Genomic DNA, 18,004 nt, shown 5'->3' with positions numbered 1-18,004 from the left:
GATGGTAGGCAAGTGATTCCCCTTTGTGGGGCTGTTTGCTTTGTATAATGAGTTTAGACTAGGTGACCTTTGCATTTTCCTCAAGTTCTAACTCCTGCAGTAGTCAGGGTGGGGTCGCCTCTTTCCTTTCCATCCACTTTCTGCCCAGGGAGTGTCTGTGACCTTCCCTCCCCTCCCTTCCCTCATGTTCTAGCCCCGACAGAAATCATTGATGCCGTAGAAGAGAAGTGAGTATTTGAGCACCCTTGCCCTGTGCTGCTGGGCTCCTCACCAGACAGCTCACCCCTCAGAGGGGAGGGAGGTAGGGAGGGCAGGGGGTGACGTCCCCTGGAGGGTGGGGGAGGGGCATTGCCTCGTCCTGGATCCCACCTAGATGCTGCCTTTGCAGTGGGGAGACGTCCCTCCATCAGGCAGCGGCCCTGCGCCAACGCACCATCTGCCACTACATTGTGGAGGCAGGAGCCTCACTCATGAAGACTGACCTGCAGGTGCCCAGGATGGGAAGGCCTGATGGAGAGGGGGTAGGGCTGGGCTGGTGCTCCCAAGTAGGCCAGAGAAGGGGGTGACCTCTGCTTCCCCCAGCCCAGGGCTGGGTGATTGGAGAAGGGAAAGCTCACACCAGTCAGAGCTGCCGGAGAGAGTTCGACATAGACCACGTGGGGCTGGTGAAACCCGAGCTATTGGGAAGGACCAGAGGGGCAGGCAAAGTGATTGGGGGGCTAGATGCCAGGGCCCATCCTGGGTTAGGGGAGGGGTCTGGGATCAGCCTGAGTCTAGGGGTTAACGCCTTTTACTGTCTGCTGGCCCCCAGGGTGACACACCCAGGCAGCGGGCAGAGAAGGCCCAAGACACCGAGCTGGCCGCCTATCTAGAAAACCGTCAGCACTACCAGATGATCCAAAGGGAGGATCAAGAGACTGCCGTGTAGCCCAGGGACCCCAGGAAGCAAGCCTGCTCAGCTGGATCCTCCCCTGCCCCAGGACCAGGATGAGGGGAGGGCCCAAACCCTTGGCCTCCCTTGTTCACACTGCTACATTCCACTGGGCCAGGCAGACAGCACTGTGGGGGGACCCCACCTGGGGAAGGAGCCCCATGGCTGACCTGGGGCCTGCAAGACTTGAGGCACCCAGAGACTGGACTCGGACAGCCTGAGGTCACAGCCCCCTTCGCCATCTTCTGCATGCTTCTCTTGCCTGACTTTTGAGCCCCATCTGATCCTGGAGGCCCAAGCCTCCAACCCTGACCAGGAGAGTTAAGGAAGGGGTATTGCCCAGCCAGGAGAGTCAGGACTGCCCCCATCCCAGCCCTGTCCCCAGGAGGCTAACAAAGCTGCCTTAGTGAGAAGGTTCTAGGATGGAGGGAGATCCTAGGACAGGGGAGAGGCTGACTTGGAGAGAAGTGATTCTGGGCCTGAAGGAGACCAGGGAGGGTCAGCCAGAAGCCCTGAGGTGAGAAGGGGTCCAGAGAAGGCCCTGAGGGCAGGGGAGAGAGGCAGATGGAGAGGGGAAGGGGTTGATGCTTCTAGGGGTTTTTGCCCCCACTGGACCCCAAGCCAACCTGCTCACTTCAACACCTCCCCTGGCAGAACCTGGCCCCACTCCCCCAACCCCCACTGCCTTTAGCACGCCAACCCATTTCATCGCAGACTGGGCAGACCCTGCCCGAGGTGCACATGGAGGGTGGGGAGGGTGCCCAGGGAAGCTTGTCATGGTGTCATGTTTACAGCCCAGCTGGGTGTAACTCAGTAAAATGGATGTTTTTTTTCCTAACTGAGGTCTCCAAGTCGTGGGGCGGGGAGGTTGGAGGGCAGTAGGGTCAAGCGTTTGTGCTGGACAGGCAGGCCAAGGAGAGGAGGGCATCCGGGCTTCAGAGGCCAGCCCCGAGCCCTCAGGCCCCGCAGCCCTGCCCTCTGTGGAGCCTCCGGTCTCTTATTCTGCCACCTGGAGTTTAGACACGGGTTGGGTTCTCCCGACCTCCGAGTGGAGGCCAGTCGGACAACGGTTCCAAACCTGCCTCTGCTGTCGTGTGACCTTGGCCCAGTCGCTCTCCCCTCCCTGAACCTCCGCCTTTCCGTCTAATTTGGGGGCTGGATTAAACGGTCCCTGGGGTCCCTTGCAGCCCCAAGCTGGTCATCGCAGTTGTGGGGCCCGCTTGTCCCTTCCCAGGGCGATGGTCTCCCCAGTCCCGGCCTCCCCCGGCCCGGTTCTGGAGGACAGCGGCGGGTGGGGGCGGGGTAGGCAGGCGGACCTGCACCCCCTGGCCGCGCTTACGGGAGTTGGCAGGACAAGGGCAGGGCTGGGCAGAGCCCGAGGAGCGCACAGACGGGAAACTGAGGCCGCGGGGAGCGCGCGTGTGCGCTCGGGGTCCGCCCGGCCTGCCTCATCCCAGGACTAAGCCTCGGCGTCCCGGGGTGCGAGAGGCAGGAGTTCGGGGCGGAGGCCGGGGTCTGGGCGGACGGGAGCCCCTCCCCTCGGCGGGCAGGGGGCGGGGGCCCATGTGGCCGGCTCAGACCGGTTCTGGAGACAAAGGGGGCTGGGGCGGAGGAGCTGCCGCGGGCCGGGGGGCAGCGAGCGATCGGGAGCAGCCGCCGCGCGGGGCCGGGGTCCGGTGAGCGAGCGGGGCCAGGCCGGGGCTCGCCTCTGCCCCCCGCACCCCCAGGATGCAGCTCCGGAGGCTCCTCGTGCTCGCCCTCCTGGCCCTCCTGGCCGTCCCCTCGGAGGCCAAGAGCAAGAAAGGTGAGGGGGGCCCCGGGCGGGCGGGGGGGGGGCCCGGAGCTGCAGAGGGGCCCCGGGGCTGCGGAGGGGGGCCCCGGGCGGGCGCGGGGCTCCCGCCTCTGGCCCGCGCTGACGCGCCCCGCCCGCGCTGTTCCAGACAAGGGGAAGAAAAGCGGCTCGGAGTGCGAGGAATGGACCTGGGGGCCCTGCACCCCCAGCAGCAAAGACTGCGGCGTGGGCTCCCGGGAGGGCAGCTGCGGGGCGCACACCCGGCGCCTCAAGTGCAAGGTCCCCTGCAACTGGAAGAAGGAGTTCGGAGGTGAGGGGAGCGCCCCCAGCCCCCGAGCCTGCGGAGGGGGGCCCCCGGGGCTGCATAGGGGCCCCGGAGCTGCGGAGGGGGGCCCTGGGCCTGCGGGGGGGGCCGGGGCCGCGGAGGGGGCCTCGGGGCTGCAGAGGGGCCCCCGGAGCTGCGGAGGGGGGCTCTGGGCCTGCGGAGGGGCCCCCGGAGCTGCAGAGGGGGGCCCCAGGACTGCGGAGGGGCCCCCCGAGCCTGTAGAGGGGGCCCCCAGAGCGAGCGGGTGGCCAGGCCCTCCCTCTGCCTTCCCCCTTCTCTAGCTGACTGCAAGTATAAGTTCGAGAGCTGGGGCGCGTGCGATGCCAGCACGGGCACCAAGACGCGCCAGGGGACCCTGAAGAAGGCGCTGTACAACGCGCAGTGCCAGGAGGCCATCCGAGTGACCAAGCCCTGCGCCCTCAAGGCCAAAGCCAAGCTCAGAGGTCAATACCTGCCCGCTGCCCGGCCCCCCAAGAAAGCTGGCGCTGGACAGAGCCACTCTCCTGGGGGAGGGGGGAGGGGAGTGAGCGGGGGTGGGGATGCAGGGTCAGAGCTGGAGTGGGGACAGCTCCCCCACGGCTTCTTCTCACTACTAACCCCAGTCTGGTTTCTGTTTCACAGCCAAGAAAGGGAAGGGGAAGGACTAGACCCCGGAGCACCACCTGACAGGGAGGGGGCATTGCCTCTGGCGGACTCCCAGAGGCCCTGCCCCGTTCCTCTCTCCACCTCCCCTCCTTCCCCTTCCCAGAACTTACTCCACACCAGGTGCCTTGTTTCTTATCATTAGCTTTATCAATCACGAAGCCCTCCTCCCCACTTTCCCTCCATCGTTATCAGCCCTGCCCTGGAGCCCTGGCATGAAGGACTGGAGGGGTTCAGGGGGGAGGGAGGGACCAGGCCCTCCCACTCCCTGCCCTGGCTTCCTCTCACCCCAGTGATGTGAGCTCCAACTCCAGCCTAGCCCCTTATTCAAGCCATCGCCTTTATTAAAAAAAGAAAAATAAAGTCTTTTTTTTTTCCCAATAAAAGCCTTTTGTTTTTAATATATAAAAGCTCCCTCCTCTATTAGTTTAGCTGCAATTAGGGGAGGGGATTCTCTGGGGTTTAGAAGGGAGAGGAAGGGGTAAGGGTAGAGATCCAGAAAGTTGGGACGGAGAGGGAGGACAGAACCCGATCCCTTACCCCACCATTTCCAAGCCGAGCTCAGAATTCATGGTGCTAATAGGAAAAGTCATGTCTCTTAAAAAATTAAAACCAAGTGCAAAACCTTTCTCCCTATGTGCCCCACCTTGACTCCCCAAATTCTTGATGCCTTTTCTCCTCAGTGATTTCTAAGCTGACACCCCACTAGGCTGAGGTGTAAGACTTAGGGAGATAGAAAGGAGTGAGGCCAGACCTCTCAGCAGCATCTCCAAGTTCAAGGTCTTCTCTGTTCTACTCTGGGTGTCCAAACTCCTCAAAAGGATCCAGCCTTCCCACAGCCCTGCCCCAGACATGCCCTTTATGGAGCTGGCATGAAGGAAACCGAGCCAATTCCACTGAAAAACACGCACACACCTGGAAGGGACCCATTATACAGAGAGAGAAACAGGCTCAATGAAGAAATGACCTGCCCAAGTCAATGTGGCTACTCCCACTCTGTAGGTGTGTCTACTTCCCCTAATTCTGTCTATCCTCTTCTTTCCCCCTCTCATCCTTCATCTTGTCCTCTCCTCTCTTTCCCTGTCTTCTCTTTCTTCTCTGTCCTCTCCCTTGATCCCCCTGTGTCTTCCTCTTCCTCCCCTCTCCCAAGCTTTCCTGGGTTCTCCTTTTCCCCTCCTCCCTCCCTGTCTCGTCTCTGTCTGTCTGTCTGTCTCTCTCTCTCTCTCTCTCTCTCACACACACACACACACACACACACACACACACACATACACACACCCTAGCCTCCCATCTCTCCCATGTGCCATTCAAATGTGAGTGCATTTCAGGAGTGAGATGGGGAGACCCTGAGGGAGGCTGTTCGGGAAGGTCCAGGAGGCCACAGCATTTCCTTATTTCCTGGGATGCTGAGGGCTCAGAGGATGCACTGGCTCTCATTTCACACAGATGCACATTAGTCTCTACAGTCAGCATCCTGAACAAGGAAGGCCAGAATTGGTGGAGCCTCCCTTTGGCTCAGCTTAGATGGGAAAGCTCTCTGGCTGTGCCAGCCCTACCTAGGGGAGGGAGCCACCTCAGCCAGGAGGAGACGGGGGGGGGGGGGGGGGGGGGGGGGGGGGGGGCCGAGGTGCACTCTGGCACTCAGCTACTCTGCCCTCTCCAGCCCCACAGGATTTTGAGAGCCAGGAGGACTTAGTGTTTGGAATCCACAACATAACTCACAAAGTTCATGCAGCCTTGGTAGGGAGTAAGGGGCACCCCCTGGCCAGGCTGCCAAGAGGGAAGCGGGGAGGGGATTTGCTGCCTCTGGGAAAATCTGGAGGGTCGGACTGAACCCTGCATGCAGGTGGATTCAGGGCAAGCAGTACCATTTACACGCTGGGGTTAGGGGACTCTCAGAGCCAAGGGGCCTGATTTCCCCCTCCCTCCTCCTACATCCAAGAAAGCAGGCGTCCATGTGCCAACCCAACCCTCCACTTTCTTTCACCCCACCTACCCAGTAGTCCGGATGGCTGGGGTTCAAGCCAGACCTTCCCCTCCAGCAGACACACTCTTGGTATCTTGGCCAGAGCCACACCCCACCCCCTTTTCCAGTCACCAGGGATGAACGTCCAACCACCTCAGGTTTTCAGTCAGAGATTGGTTCACTAAATGCAGACCTTCCTTTCTTCTGGGTCCTCTCCAAGCCCCCACCCCTCCCATCTCAATATAAAAGTAAGGTCTCAATATAAGACCCCTTGGTCTGTTGGGTCCTAGCCTTTCTTGGTCCTGAGAAGAATCCACAGAAGCTCTCCAGAGCCAAAGTCCACCTTGGTCCCACCAGCTGCTCAGCCCAGTTGACCCTAGTGCTGCAGAAGCCATCTCCCAGTCCCTGCCCTTGAAGACCAGGTAACGAGGATGATGTGAGGACCAAGGCTCCCAGACCCTTCCACTTTGGTGACCCTGGGCACACACTGAAGACATTCCAGTACCTTTCCTGGCCATCTTCTGGGACATAGCGAAAAGGGGGCTACCTGTCCGAGTTATTTCTCTCCTCTTGAGTGGAACAGGCAGTGGGCCAAAGAGAGTCACCCTGGCACCGCTCAAAGCGGGAGCCGTGCCCACTTACCTGGCAGTGCCAATGTTTCTGTACTGGCACAGAAGCAAGTGCTTGAAGGTCTTCTTGAAAGTGGCATTGCAGAGGGCATAGCAGGCGGGATTGATGGTGCTGTTGACATAGCAGAGCCAGTAGCCGATGGACCACACGGTATCAGGGACGCAGCTCTGGCAAAAGGTGTTGACCAGCACCATGACATTGTAGGGTGTCCAGGTGACGATGAAGGCCAGCAGGATGGCGAAGATGGTCCGCGTCACCTTCCTCTCCCGCGCTGCCATCTGCCGCTTCTTCCTCACCTGATTGCGGGCAATGCTGGCAAACTTGCGGGCCACGTTGGCGGCCGGGCGCAAGCCCGCAGGCGTGGCAGGGACGATCTCGATGGCCGTCACACACTCGTTCCCCGTCTGCTTTGTTACGATCTGTATCTTGGACCACTTGGAGGCAGGATTGAGGACTCGTGGGCGTGGGGGTAGCGGGGTAGATGGGCTGCAGCCTGTCTCAGCCGTGGAGCCCTCGGTCAGGGGCCTCTCCCTGGTGTTCTGGGTGACGCTGGCTGAGCTGGAGTCGTTGGAGGTGTCCTTCTCCTCAGGCGGCCGTGGCGGAAGCAGGACTGGTGGAGGTGCCTCCTCCAGCCTCCCGTTTCGGATCTCCTCCTTCCCAGACTCCACCGGCTTGTGGCTTGGGTTCTTGCTGCTCTGCTTCATAAGGGGGCTCCTGAGGAAGGAGAGGCCCTTGGCCTTCTTCTCCTTGGGCCCCTCAGGACGGTGTTTGTGGACCCGGCTGCGACTAGCCAGGGAAATGTGAATGTAAAGCACCGTCATGATGACCACCGGCAGGTAGAAGGCGGCGATGGCTGTGCCGAAGGTGACTGCCGGGTTGGACAGGAACTGGATGAAGCACTGGTTGTCTGGCACCGTCCGCTCGCCTACTACAAACTGCCAGAAGAGAATGGCCGGAGCCCAGAGTACAAAGGACAGCACCCAGGCGGCAGCGATCATGAGGCCTGCCATCTTGGTGGTGCGACGGGCTGGGTAGGTGAGGGGCTTGGTCACGCAGAAGTAGCGGTCAAAGCTGATGATGAGCAGGTTCATCACAGAGGCGTTGCTGACCACGTAATCCAGAGCCAGCCACAAGTCACAGACCACGGCCCCAAGAGGCCAGTAGCCCTTGATGATATACACAGTGTAGAGATTCATGGAGAAGGCTCCGATGATGAGGTCGGCGCAGGCCAGGCTGAAGAGGAAGTAGTTGTTAACCGTCTGCAGCTGCCGGTTGACCTTGATGGAGAGCATGACGAGGATATTGCCTACAACGGTCACCAGGCTCAGGGAGCCCGTCACGGTGGCAATGAACACCATCTCCACTGTCTCGTATCGGTTGGGAGCGGCTGGCATCGCCTGCACGGATTGGTCGGACTGGTTGCCGTAGCTGCTGTTGACTGGAGTGAAGTTTGCCATCTTAGCCAATGGCCAGGGCTGGGCACCAGAGATGGCACCAGATGAGGATCGCAGATGGACTCTGAGGAGACAGACAAAGGTGGCTGGAGGTGGAAGAGAGGAATAGGGGAGGGCAGCAGGCTCCAGAACCTTCCCTAGGGCACTTCCTCCATCAACCACCCCCACCCTTGAATGGCCCCTCTGCCCTTCCTGAGCTTGGCACTGACATTTTTATGTGTTTTCAGCAAAAACAGATTTCATTGGTATCTAGGGAATTCCTAGGTGAGAGAGCTCTCTACCTTACCGTGTCTTATCACTATGGATAATAATGATGGTCCTAACAGGTCACATGTAAACAGAACTTTACAGAAGTGATTTCATTTCAGTCTGAAAACAACCCCGGTGATGGAGTAGCTATTATTGGCTCCATTGTAGAGATGAGGAAATTGAGGCCAGGATCTGTGAAGATCCGTGTCACGCAGAGCCTGGGGTAGGATTCAAACCCATCTCTGCCTAACTATGATGATAGCCTTCCACCCACCACACTGCAACATAAACAGCTTCTCCCACAACCCCATGACCTAAATTGTTCAAACGTGGTTATCTCCATTTTACAAAACAACACATTGAAGAGATTGGTGCAGTTAGGGTCAGGCCCAGGATCCAAGCCCGCACTTGGATTCCTTGCTTATAAAATAAGGAGGTTGTCATGTTGTCTCTATACCCAAAGATCTATATGATCTGCAGTGGACCAGAGACAGCAGCCTACGTTTAGAATCAGGGGACTCAGCTTTCATTTACTGCTTCCTACCTGCGTGACCCTGGCCAGCTCACCTCCCCTTCTCAGTCTGAGTTTCTTCATCTGTATTGGGCAAGTTGATCCCTGGGAGCCTTTTGGCTCTAAGTTGCCTTGATCAGAGGATGGGGCAGGTTAAAGATCAGCCAGCTTGGTTCACATATCCATCAGCTGGCAGAGATGCTTCTGGAAAGGGCATGTCTAGGGGATCTCTGGTGTCTCCACTGGCCTGTCATCCCCCATTCCTGTGACCTTGTTTGGCCACCCTTCCCTCCCTGTGCTGTCTCTCTTTATTAGATGGCAAGATCCTAGAAGGTGTCACTTTTGGACTTTGGACTCCCAGGCAGAGTCTGATGCATAATAGGTGCTTTGAATAAATGCTTTTTCACTCATTCCTTCAACCCCTTCCGTCAGACAGACAACAAGAACTTACTGTGTGCTATGCTCTGCATGAACAAGGACATAAGGAAGAGTGCCCACCTGCCCTAGAGCTTCCTTTCTGATGGGGAAGATGAAATCTAAATGACTAGGTCTATGCAAGACACAGACAGAGGAGAGGGATGGTAATCTTGGAGAGGAAGGGACTGGCAGTGAGGGATCAGGAAAGACCTCTTACAGAAAGGGGAAGCCAGAGACAAAGGAGGAGACTACTTCAGGGATGTTCAGTAGGAACATGTGGCATCATTTAAGAGGAAAGGAAGGGGAACTAGCCCTTAGTAAGCATGTGCAGAGGAAGGGAATTAGAACTGGTGAATTGCCTTTTAGGTGGTAGACACCCAACAAATGCTATCTCATCTGACCTCACAACAAGTCTGGGAGGAAGGTGCTGTTGTGTCCCTATTTCACAGGTGAGGAAACTCAGGCAGATAGAGGTTAAAGTGCCTAGGGTCACCTAGCTGAGAAGTGTCAGGCTGGATTTGAACTCAGGTCTTCCTGACTCCAGGATTAGTGCTCTGTCCACTTCACCTCCCAGCTGCCTCTATGTTGGCAAATAGGCTGATCTGGTATCTGGAGGGAAGGTAGAAAGCAATCATAAATGCCAGAGGTTTTCTATATGCTCTGAGAGGTAATTGGAGCCCACTGGAATTCATGGAGTAGGAGTTCAGCATCCCCTTTGGCAGCTGAGTGGGGGCAAGTGGGTAGAGACATGAGGCAGGGAGACATGATGGGAGGCTCTCCCCATGGTCCAGGCAAGAGGTGGGGAGGGCATGACCCAGAACAGTGGCTGTGGGAGAAACCTTGGGCCACAGATCTGATCCGCAAAGTGGGCAATGACAGAGGGCAGAGAGGAACATCAAAGTTGGAGGACTGGGAGACCTAGAAGGATGGTGGTGCCATTCAGGACACTGGAGATGGTGGGAAAAGGAGGACACTTGAGAGTGTGAGGTACCCACCAGACACCCAGTATAGATGTCCACAAGGCATGGGAGCTTTGGAAGCCTCTGGGGGGGAGTTTGTAGACCTGGTGATGGCAGAAGCTACAGGAGCTGCCAGCTCTCTAAGGCAGAGCAGGGGGACAACAGAAAGGGCCTGGGACACCCCCAATGAGCAGGCACAATGTGGAGTTCACAGCCTTTGTGACCAAGACCCAGAAGCCAGCAACCAAAGGGTAAGAAATCTGGGCTGGAGCAACTCTGGAGGTCATAAGTCCAACAGCTCCATTTTACAGGTGAAGACTGAGGCTCAAAGTCAGTCAAGTATTAAAATCTAGAGTGTGGGGAGCAGTCCATTTGTCTTTGAGAACATCCTTTTCCTACTCTAAGCCTCAGTTGCCTCCTTTGTAAGATGGGTGGGTATTTGGATTAAAAGATATTTAAGGTGCCTTCCAGCATTCAGATGGAGAATCATCCCCAGGCCAGGCCAGAGACAAGTGACCAGTGGCCACGTCCTGACCCCTGCCCCTGTGGGCAGTGGCTGGAGAAGAGCCAGCTGGCAGGGTGCGGAGGCGGTGGGCAGGGCCTTGAGTGTCAGACCAGAGACCAGACAGATGCCGATGCAGAGATTCCTTCCCGGCTTGTCAATTCCAGGCTGGGCTCTCCCTGCAGCTTCATTGCCTGAGCCATCTGTGAGCTTGTCTGGGGGTCACAGGTTCCCCCGAGCTGCTGACAGCCCGCTCCCTCATCCCTCCTGCTGCGGGCCTATGTACAGCTCGGACTCCAATGCCAGAATCACATGCAAGTTTCCTTTCCCTACCATGGTGCCCCCCTCCCCCCCTTCCCACGGCAGCCCAGGCAGCTCAGAGTAGCTTTCTCCTCCCATCTCACATGTGCAGCGGCCAGCTTGTCTACCCCAGGCACATGCGTGCTCCCTCAAGGGCAGACACTCCTCGACGCACACAAACACACAGTCAGTCAGTCACACACACACTCTCACAAAACACACACACTCACATAAACACAGTCACACACACACATATCTTCACAGTCACCCACACACACTCTCAGAAAACACACACACTCACACTCACCAGCTCCAGCAGCAGCCGAAGCACTCTACACTTGTAAACATCCCTGAAGTAGCCCCTACTTAAGGCATAGACTTGTGGAAAAGGGGACACCGTGCTTCAGAAGGTCCTCAGGCAAAGCCTTCCTCACAAGCAACCACAGATAGATGGAGGGAAGGCCTGGAAGTCAGGAGCTCTGGGACCTAGTCCTAGCTCTGCCATGGGCTCACAGGGTTCACATGGGTTCACTAAATGGTCTTGTTCCACTCTAACCTTCTCTGCTCCAAGGCCCCTCCCAGCTCGGACATTCTGTCTGACAGTCCTTCCCAGCTCTGACACTGCGGGTTCGAACTTCCCCCCAGTTCTAATGGCTTATGCTTTAAAGTTCTTTTCTGATAGACAATGGGAGAGACAAGCTTTTTCCTGAAGCCTCACCTTCCCATCCTGGTGTGTCCCCAGGGTTGGGGGGGGGGGGGGGGCTGGGTTCCAGGGGCTATCCTTCCTCTAGGCCTTGCTCCCTTCCCCAGCCAGTCTCAGAGTGGAGAGTGTAGTCTGGGTGGTGGTCAGTACCACGGACACAGGCTTAATGTAAGGCTCTGTGCTAAGGGTGCATAAGTCCATCACTTACCCTGGGAATCTCCCAAATGTGGGTCTGAATTTATCCTAAGGGACATGGAATGAGTAGTGAGGGGAGCCCAAGCCTGGAAGAATAGGGGCCAAAGCCTGGGAGATGAGAGCAGGAAGGGAGTTGTGCCCAGGAGGTGTTGGCCCAAGTCATCGCTTCTAGCTTCTAACCTCTGGGCTCCCTGTCACAGCTCCGGGGGCCTACCTGGCCTTCCCCACTGGGCATGAATTCCCATCAAGCACCAGTTCTAGCTCGGATCAAATACCAGTCGATTCTGTCACCAAGAAACTTCAGGGCAGGGGAACCAGGGCTGAGGAGAACCAGAGTCCCTTTGCCTGCCTGGGCTTTGGCTTCCCCCAGCCCCCGACCATTTTCAGGCTAAAGGTAGTACATCTGTGCTCAGTGGGTAATTCCTGCCTTCCCCTCTCTGTGCTTCAGTTTCCTCATTGGTAAAATGGAGTAGATGATATTTAAGAACCCCCTTAGCTCCGATCTATGTGCTAAGGTCTCTGCCTTCTGCCTCTGATCTTGTTCTAAAGTGTCTCCCAGTTGTAACATTCTGGGTACAAAGGTCTCTCCCAGCTCTGACATTCTAGGTCCCAAGGTCCTCCCCAGATCTGATCTTCTACGTTCTAAAGTGTCTCCCAGGTTTGACATTCTAGGTTCTAAGGTTTTAGAAGTCCAGCTGTGAAATGACTCAGGCCTAATTCTGGACCCCGAGCCAGGTCCCAAACCTTACCAGGGTCTGTCTGTGCTATGGATCTTGTAGCTGAGGCCAACACTATCCTCCACCTGTTTTGGCATCCTGGCACTGGGGCCCTAAGTTTTGAGCCATGTCTCTACCCAACCTTGTCTGTTCTGAGGACAGCTGACATGGAGCCTCCTGATCCCCTCCCCCAAATATCTCTTCCCTTCTCCCCCCAAGACAAGAAGTCAGCAGCCTTGAGTCCCACCGGCCTGGGAACTGCCAGGCTAGGAGAGCTGCAAGGGACCTTGGGAAAAGGGCCTGGGTGCTGGCTTTGGATTCCCATACCCTCTCAGACACTTGCTAACTGTACCTCAGTTTCCTCATTTAGAAAATGGAAGTCTTCGTGTCTCTGGGGTTGTTACGAGGTCAAAAGAGTTGATGTTCGTGAAAATGCTTTGTAGAAGGCAGCAGGAGGGGAGTGGAGAAGGGACTAGGCCCAGCTCAGGAAGACCTGGGTTCAGATCTTGCCTCTACCACCTCCTGGCTCTGGGAGCCTTAGCAAGTCACTTCCATTTCTCCACTTTTCCATTTCATTTTTTTTTTCATTTAAGCCTCTTAAAAACGTTTGAAGTTGAAGACCAGCTGCTCACCTGCACTGGTAGAGGGAAGTTCCTCACCAGGGACCTCTCTACATCCAGAAAAATCACCCCAGGAAAAAAAAATTTTTTTGCAAACTTCCCAGCCTTGCGTAAATAATGTCAGCTCCAGCCCTTGGGAAGGGGAAGAAGAACGAGACTTGTTCAAGGTCATCCAGAGCTAGAGTGCGACCCCAAGGCCCCTGACATGGGAGCCCTCTCTCTTCTAAGGCGGTCAGGGCTTCCCCTCTTCCTGCACTGGAGAGGAGCTGTTAGGGACTTCCCCGCTCCTGATCCGAGGCCAGTGACTTCCCTTTGACATTCTCTCCAGTTTACACGGGCCAGGGTCTCGTAGATAAGTGAACAGCTGTTTGGGGTCTGTGAGCTCCCCCAGCCAGGGGACACAGTCTGGTGCCTGGCACACAGAAAACTGTGGAGGAATGCTTACTGTTGGTGCAGCTGAGGAAACTGAGGCCTGAATGGAAGCAATTTGCTTAAGGTCACCAAGTCGGTACAGGACAAAATCCAGGTAAGAAATCAGATTTTTGGATTCCACATCCAGCATGCTTTTCTCTGCCCTCGCCTTCAGGGTATGGGTGGCCACTTCCTAGAGAGTGTTGTGTCCGGGTTGAGAGGTGTGTGTGTGTGTGTGTGTGTGTGTGTGTGTGTGTGTGTGTGTGTGTGTGTGTGTGTGTGTGTGTGTGTGTGTGTATGTGTGCGTGTGGTATTGGGAAGAGGGTTTTGGGAAGCCGGGCACAGTGCTGGACTGGAAGATGCCCCAGGGGGCAAACTCACAGGCCTGTGAGGGGGCAGGTGGTGCTGGAGAAGAGGATGCTGCTTTTTTTCCCCTTTGAGCTTCCAGGGCCTTAGTCACACTGCAGTACGGGGAGGGAGGCAGGCACCAGCTCCAGACAGGGAGGAATTGTGGGGGGGGCATCCATCACAGGGCTCCTCACCCTGGGCAGAGGAATGGACTGAACATCCCCCCTCCCCCGCTCCCAGAGCTATTGTCCATCTCCAGCACAGACAGTACTGACTGGGCCTGGCAGGCAGGCCGGACCTGCTGCTGAAGTGACTGCAATTGCCACTAGATGGTGCTGTTGGCCCTACCAGATGCTTGGCAGAATTCTACCTTCTGATGGGTCTAGAGCTTTGGGAAAGGGGAAAAGAACTGGTGGAGGAGAGGGGGAGAGGGGAAGGGGGTGGAGAGAGGGGCAGAGGAAGGTCTTCATTTCACTTGGAAAGTTTGGGTCTAGAGAGTCCCTCCTTGCTCGGGAGAGGGTGATGCTGAGGACCATGTTGGGCTTAGGGGTTTCTCAGCCATGCTCTGAGTCCTGGAAGGAGACCAGGGCTGACCGGGGGGGGGGGGGTGAGGGGAGAAAGTTAGGGGTGTCGGGTTGTAGCTGTCTGCCCTTCCGGAAGCTGGGGAGGCTGAGGACGAAGGTGGACGGAAGGGAGCGAGCCGCTTGCAATCAGCATGCGTATTTTTGGTCTAGGGCCTCTCCCACATTCACATACTGAGCGTGTGCGTGTGTGGATGGACCCCGTGCATGCATGTAAATGGGCATATGTAGACGGGCATGCGGCCAATGCTGTATGGATTTGTACAGGCTCAGGGCCTTAAAAATGTCAGGCTTTGGAGGAGGAGGACAGCAAACAAACTGAGCAGAAAAAAGAGAGGAGAGGCTAGCTATCCTCTGGGGCATGACTTTTCAGCGCCCAGTCCCAGGCCCCTTTTCTGTGGGAAAAACAGGGGAAGATGGAGATGCCAGAGATCCAGAGAGTTTGCAGAGGAAAAGGGCAGAGACTTCATCTGGCGAGGCTGGGAAGTCTGCCCCACTCTTCCAGGGCTAGCTTTGTAACATCAAATTCTCTCCCTCTTATCCCAAGTCATATACTAGAAAAAAAAGCCAGTTTCAGATCTCCCCTGCTGTATCAAGGGGAGGGGGCTAGGGTGGGGGTCAGGATGATTCCAGACTAATTCCAGCTTCCTTGTCCCCTCGGGCCAAAGGAGGTCCTTTTATAGGGGCCCGAAGGTCGCCCAGCTATGACTGAACTCGGGCCTTCCCCACCCATGGGGACATGGGAGCTCTGACCCGGGTGTGCCGACCACTTAAAAGCTGACACTTTTTTGTAATTATGCCAGGTAAAAGGGAGAACAGGCAACAGCCTTGGGGAAGGGGCTGGCTTCTCTGCTCCAGACCAGGAAAAGCTTGGAATCGTTAGGAGCTGCCACAAGAGGCCCTGGCACCCGATTAAATGCTTGAGTCTGGGGAGCTCTGATGGGGAGCAGCGCATCAGCCCTTTGGGGCTTGCCTGTCTGGAACTCGGGAAGACAGGTTGCAGGGAGAGCTCCAGGCCCCGCAGGGTCAGCGCCCAGGCAGAGGGCGGAGGTGGTGCCGCAGCTGCAGCCAGAGGTTGACGGGGTGGGGGCTGCCCTGGTAGGGTTCTGTGGGGAGCCCGGGGCTCAGGAAGACGCTGGCCCTGGGGGCTGTGTGCCTGTGTCCAGGTCCCTAGCTGGATGGGTGGGTGAGCTCTGGGCCCCTGAGTGCCAGGGGCGTCTCTCCAGCAGTAGGGAGCACGCTCGGGGCTGGGGTCTCCACCCGGGGCTCCCTTCGGTCCCCAGGGACAGCCAGGGGAGCTGAAGCTTGGGAGCCGTCTGGGGGGCTCAGCAGCGGCTGCCGCCTGGGGTCACCCACGGGGATGACGCCACGAACCCGGCTCTGCCCTGCAGGGTGGCAGTGCCCATTAGCTGTCTTCCTCCCCAGGGTTGGGGGGCCCTAAGGTGGAGTCCTGTCGCCCTTCAGAAATAGCCTGGGGGGTCCTGGAACGAGTCCCGAGGGTGCGGCCCGGGTGACACCACCCGTAAAACAGCTCCGGGGGGTGGCTGGGGGGAGAGCCCAGGCTGGCCCCAGCCCCAGCGGGGTGCCCAGGGGGAGACACGGCCCCCGACCCGACTCGGATCCAGGGAGGCTTTCCCGGGCAGGAAGAGGAGCGGCGCTGCCAGCGGCGGGGGCCGGGGCCATGGCTGAGCCCGAGCCCCCCGAAGCTCCCCGGCTGCGCCCCCGGCCCGCGCCCCGACCCCCAGGGCGCCCTCCTAGCTGCTCCCACCGCACTTACCCCGCGGGGCTCCTCCGGCGGCACGGACGCGACGGGGCGGACGGGCCGGGACGGGGCGGGCAGGGGCAGCGCGGCGGGCAGGGGCAGCGCGGCCGGGCGGGCCGGGCGGGGGTGGCCGCGGCCCGGGGTGCGCACGGTCCGGCCCTGCTCGGTCCGCAGCTCCGGCGGCTGTGGCTCCGAGCCCCGCTCCCCCTCGCACTTTTCCCCGAGCCTCGTGATGTCACGCGGAGGCAGCCAATCAGTGCGGGGCCCCCGGGGCTGCCGGCCCCACTCGCCCCCCGCGTGGCACCTCCCGCGTGGCACCTCCCTCCGTCCGCGCCGCGCTCACCCAGGGGTGCTGCGGGGCCGGGCCGCCCCCGGGGAAGGGCTCCCAAGGCCGGGACCCGAGCGGGCGGGCGCCCCAAGCCCCCGGACTTGGGGTCCCGAGACTTAGTGGTGGCCCGGGAACTTCTCGGGGCGTCCTGGCCTTGAGCCCCCGGGCCCCCATCCCTCCCTCACCGCCCGTTGCCGCCCGCACCCCAGGCGGGGCGCGGGGGCGCCCTCCGGACCCTCCGGACCGAGCGCAGCTCGCTGTGGATGGCCCCGTGGGCACTGTGGCAGTGGACGGGGCAGTGGGGAGGCAGGCACTGGCCGCCGAGCTGCCCGTCCGTGGGGATCCCCGGCAGCGCCAAGCCTTACCGACAGCTGGCCAGGGCCGGTGCCCGGCTGGCTCGGAAGTGGGCAAGGGGCACCTTCAGTGCCTTCCTGGATGCCGCCCTTGGCAGCAGGGACTGCGGGCACACGCATCCCCTTCCCCCAGCCTGGCAGAGAAGCTATAAGCGGATTTGTTCTTTCTAAGGCAACACCACCAAACCCCGCCCAGCCCCCGCCCTCGGGGATCCAAGTCTCGGTTCCGGCCCGGCTGCCAGGGGGATGCAGAGCGAAGGGCGAGGGTGGTGGGCGGGGCAAGGAGCTCCCTGGCAGCCCGAGGCCCGCCCCTGCGCCCACCCCAAGGGAGCGGATGGGATGGCATTGGAGGGGCCTCTGGAGCGAGCACCTCGCCCTCGGTCATCGTCCGGAACCTCGTTCCTGGGCACTGCTCTGGCCAAAGTTTTAGCCAAGGCTTGATGACTGTCCTCCCAACTTGTGCCCCTCTGAGCCCTGCCACAAGCTGAAGGACCTAAAAGACACCAATACTCCTGAAAGCCAAGAGATGCCTTCATATGAAGACTCCCTTCGTGTTCGGCCCTGGATGAACCCCCTGGATGCCTACCTACCCTAGGTCTTATTCTGCCACCAGTGCAGGAAGCGCCGGGGCAAAGTCTGTCCAAGGTTCTTCAGTGTTAGAGCTGCTCAAGACCAGGAAGAGGGACCCAAGGACATTCTGAGCACTCTAGAGCAGGCAGTGAGCTCTTGCTGCTTTCTGGCACAGTCACCAAACTTTTGGAGGCCGGGGACAAAGCTGTGGACCATCGGGGTCCTCACTACTCATCCCCCCCCAAGAACCAGTGATCTGAGACAGGTCTTCAGAATCCCAGGCAGGTCAGATTGGTCCCCATGCTCTGCTTCCTTACATCTCACAGACTGGGGAGCATCAGCCCCTCGGACACAGGGCTGACCCAGAAGATGGGAGACAGGTCAAGGAGGTGGAGAGCCACTCCTAGAGCAGAGAAGAGGGGAGCACTCAAACCTAGTCACTTTTTGAAAAGGCTGCTCCAATCTAAGGCCCTGTCTGTCCTTCCCCAATCACGATCCTGTACGTCCTAGCTTAATGAGTGACTTCTGGTGCAGGTATTTTAAAATGCAGGGGTCGCAGAATGGAGGATGAAATAAAGTGGAAGCTAGGCAGAGCATACAGGCCTTTTCCTTCACTACAAACTCATTTGGGAAGGGTGCGGTTGGACTTCACCTCCTTTTGGAAGCCTCTATATGTACCATAAAGCACCATACTTCAGGACTACAAAACTCAGGGACCTTGCCACGCTGGCGTTCAATG

The 18,004-nt window shown here is 58.4% G+C and overlaps 3 protein-coding genes across 16 annotated transcripts in view; 2 read left to right on the top strand and 1 right to left on the bottom strand.

Moving 5' to 3' along the window:
- DGKZ (diacylglycerol kinase zeta) overlaps positions 1-1,769 on the top strand; it is a 63,760-nt gene extending 61,991 nt beyond the window's left edge. For 5 of the 13 annotated variants that reach the window (XM_072617679.1, XM_072617678.1, XM_072617676.1 and 2 more), the window contains 3 exons: positions 194-227; positions 374-521; positions 812-1,769. In XM_072617679.1, coding sequence (XP_072473780.1) covers positions 194-227; positions 374-521; positions 812-928 — 299 coding nt within the window. In that variant the 3' untranslated portion in view covers positions 929-1,769. The remainder of the gene's footprint in view (positions 1-193; positions 228-373; positions 522-811) is intronic. The other 8 variants (XM_072617684.1, XM_072617683.1, XM_072617682.1 and 5 more) reach the window with 3 other exon arrangements.
- Positions 1,770-1,878: 109 nt separating this feature from the next.
- On the top strand, positions 1,879-4,076 carry MDK (midkine). The gene is made up of 4 exons (XM_072617690.1): positions 1,879-2,735; positions 2,872-3,033; positions 3,330-3,491; positions 3,670-4,076. The coding sequence occupies exons 1-4, from the start codon at positions 2,660-2,662 to the stop codon at positions 3,693-3,695; spliced, it is 426 nt and encodes a 141-aa protein (XP_072473791.1). The 5' UTR covers positions 1,879-2,659; the 3' UTR covers positions 3,696-4,076.
- Positions 3,805-16,821, bottom strand: CHRM4 (cholinergic receptor muscarinic 4). 2 transcript variants are annotated; one of them, XR_011968913.1, is made up of 2 exons: positions 5,687-10,196; positions 3,805-4,605 (listed from the first exon to the last, which is right to left on the bottom strand). XR_011968913.1 is itself a non-coding variant. In XM_072617687.1 (2 exons), exon 2 carries the CDS (start codon positions 7,741-7,743, stop codon positions 6,295-6,297), a length of 1,449 nt encoding a protein of 482 aa, XP_072473788.1. In that variant the 5' UTR covers positions 7,744-7,804; positions 16,708-16,821; the 3' UTR covers positions 4,748-6,294. The 2 variants fall into 2 exon arrangements, 1 of the variants encoding a protein (XP_072473788.1); XM_072617687.1 differs by lacking the exon at positions 3,805-4,605 and adding an exon at positions 16,708-16,821 and having other exon boundaries at positions 4,748-7,804.
- Between the last annotated feature and the right edge of the window lie 1,183 nt (positions 16,822-18,004).

This window comes from Notamacropus eugenii, chromosome 6 (assembly GCF_028372415.1).
Source record: "Notamacropus eugenii isolate mMacEug1 chromosome 6, mMacEug1.pri_v2, whole genome shotgun sequence".
Lineage (NCBI taxonomy): Eukaryota > Metazoa > Chordata > Mammalia > Diprotodontia > Macropodidae > Notamacropus > Notamacropus eugenii.
The sequence above is the reverse complement of the archived record's forward strand: the minus strand, read 5'-3'. Positions and strand labels throughout refer to the sequence as shown.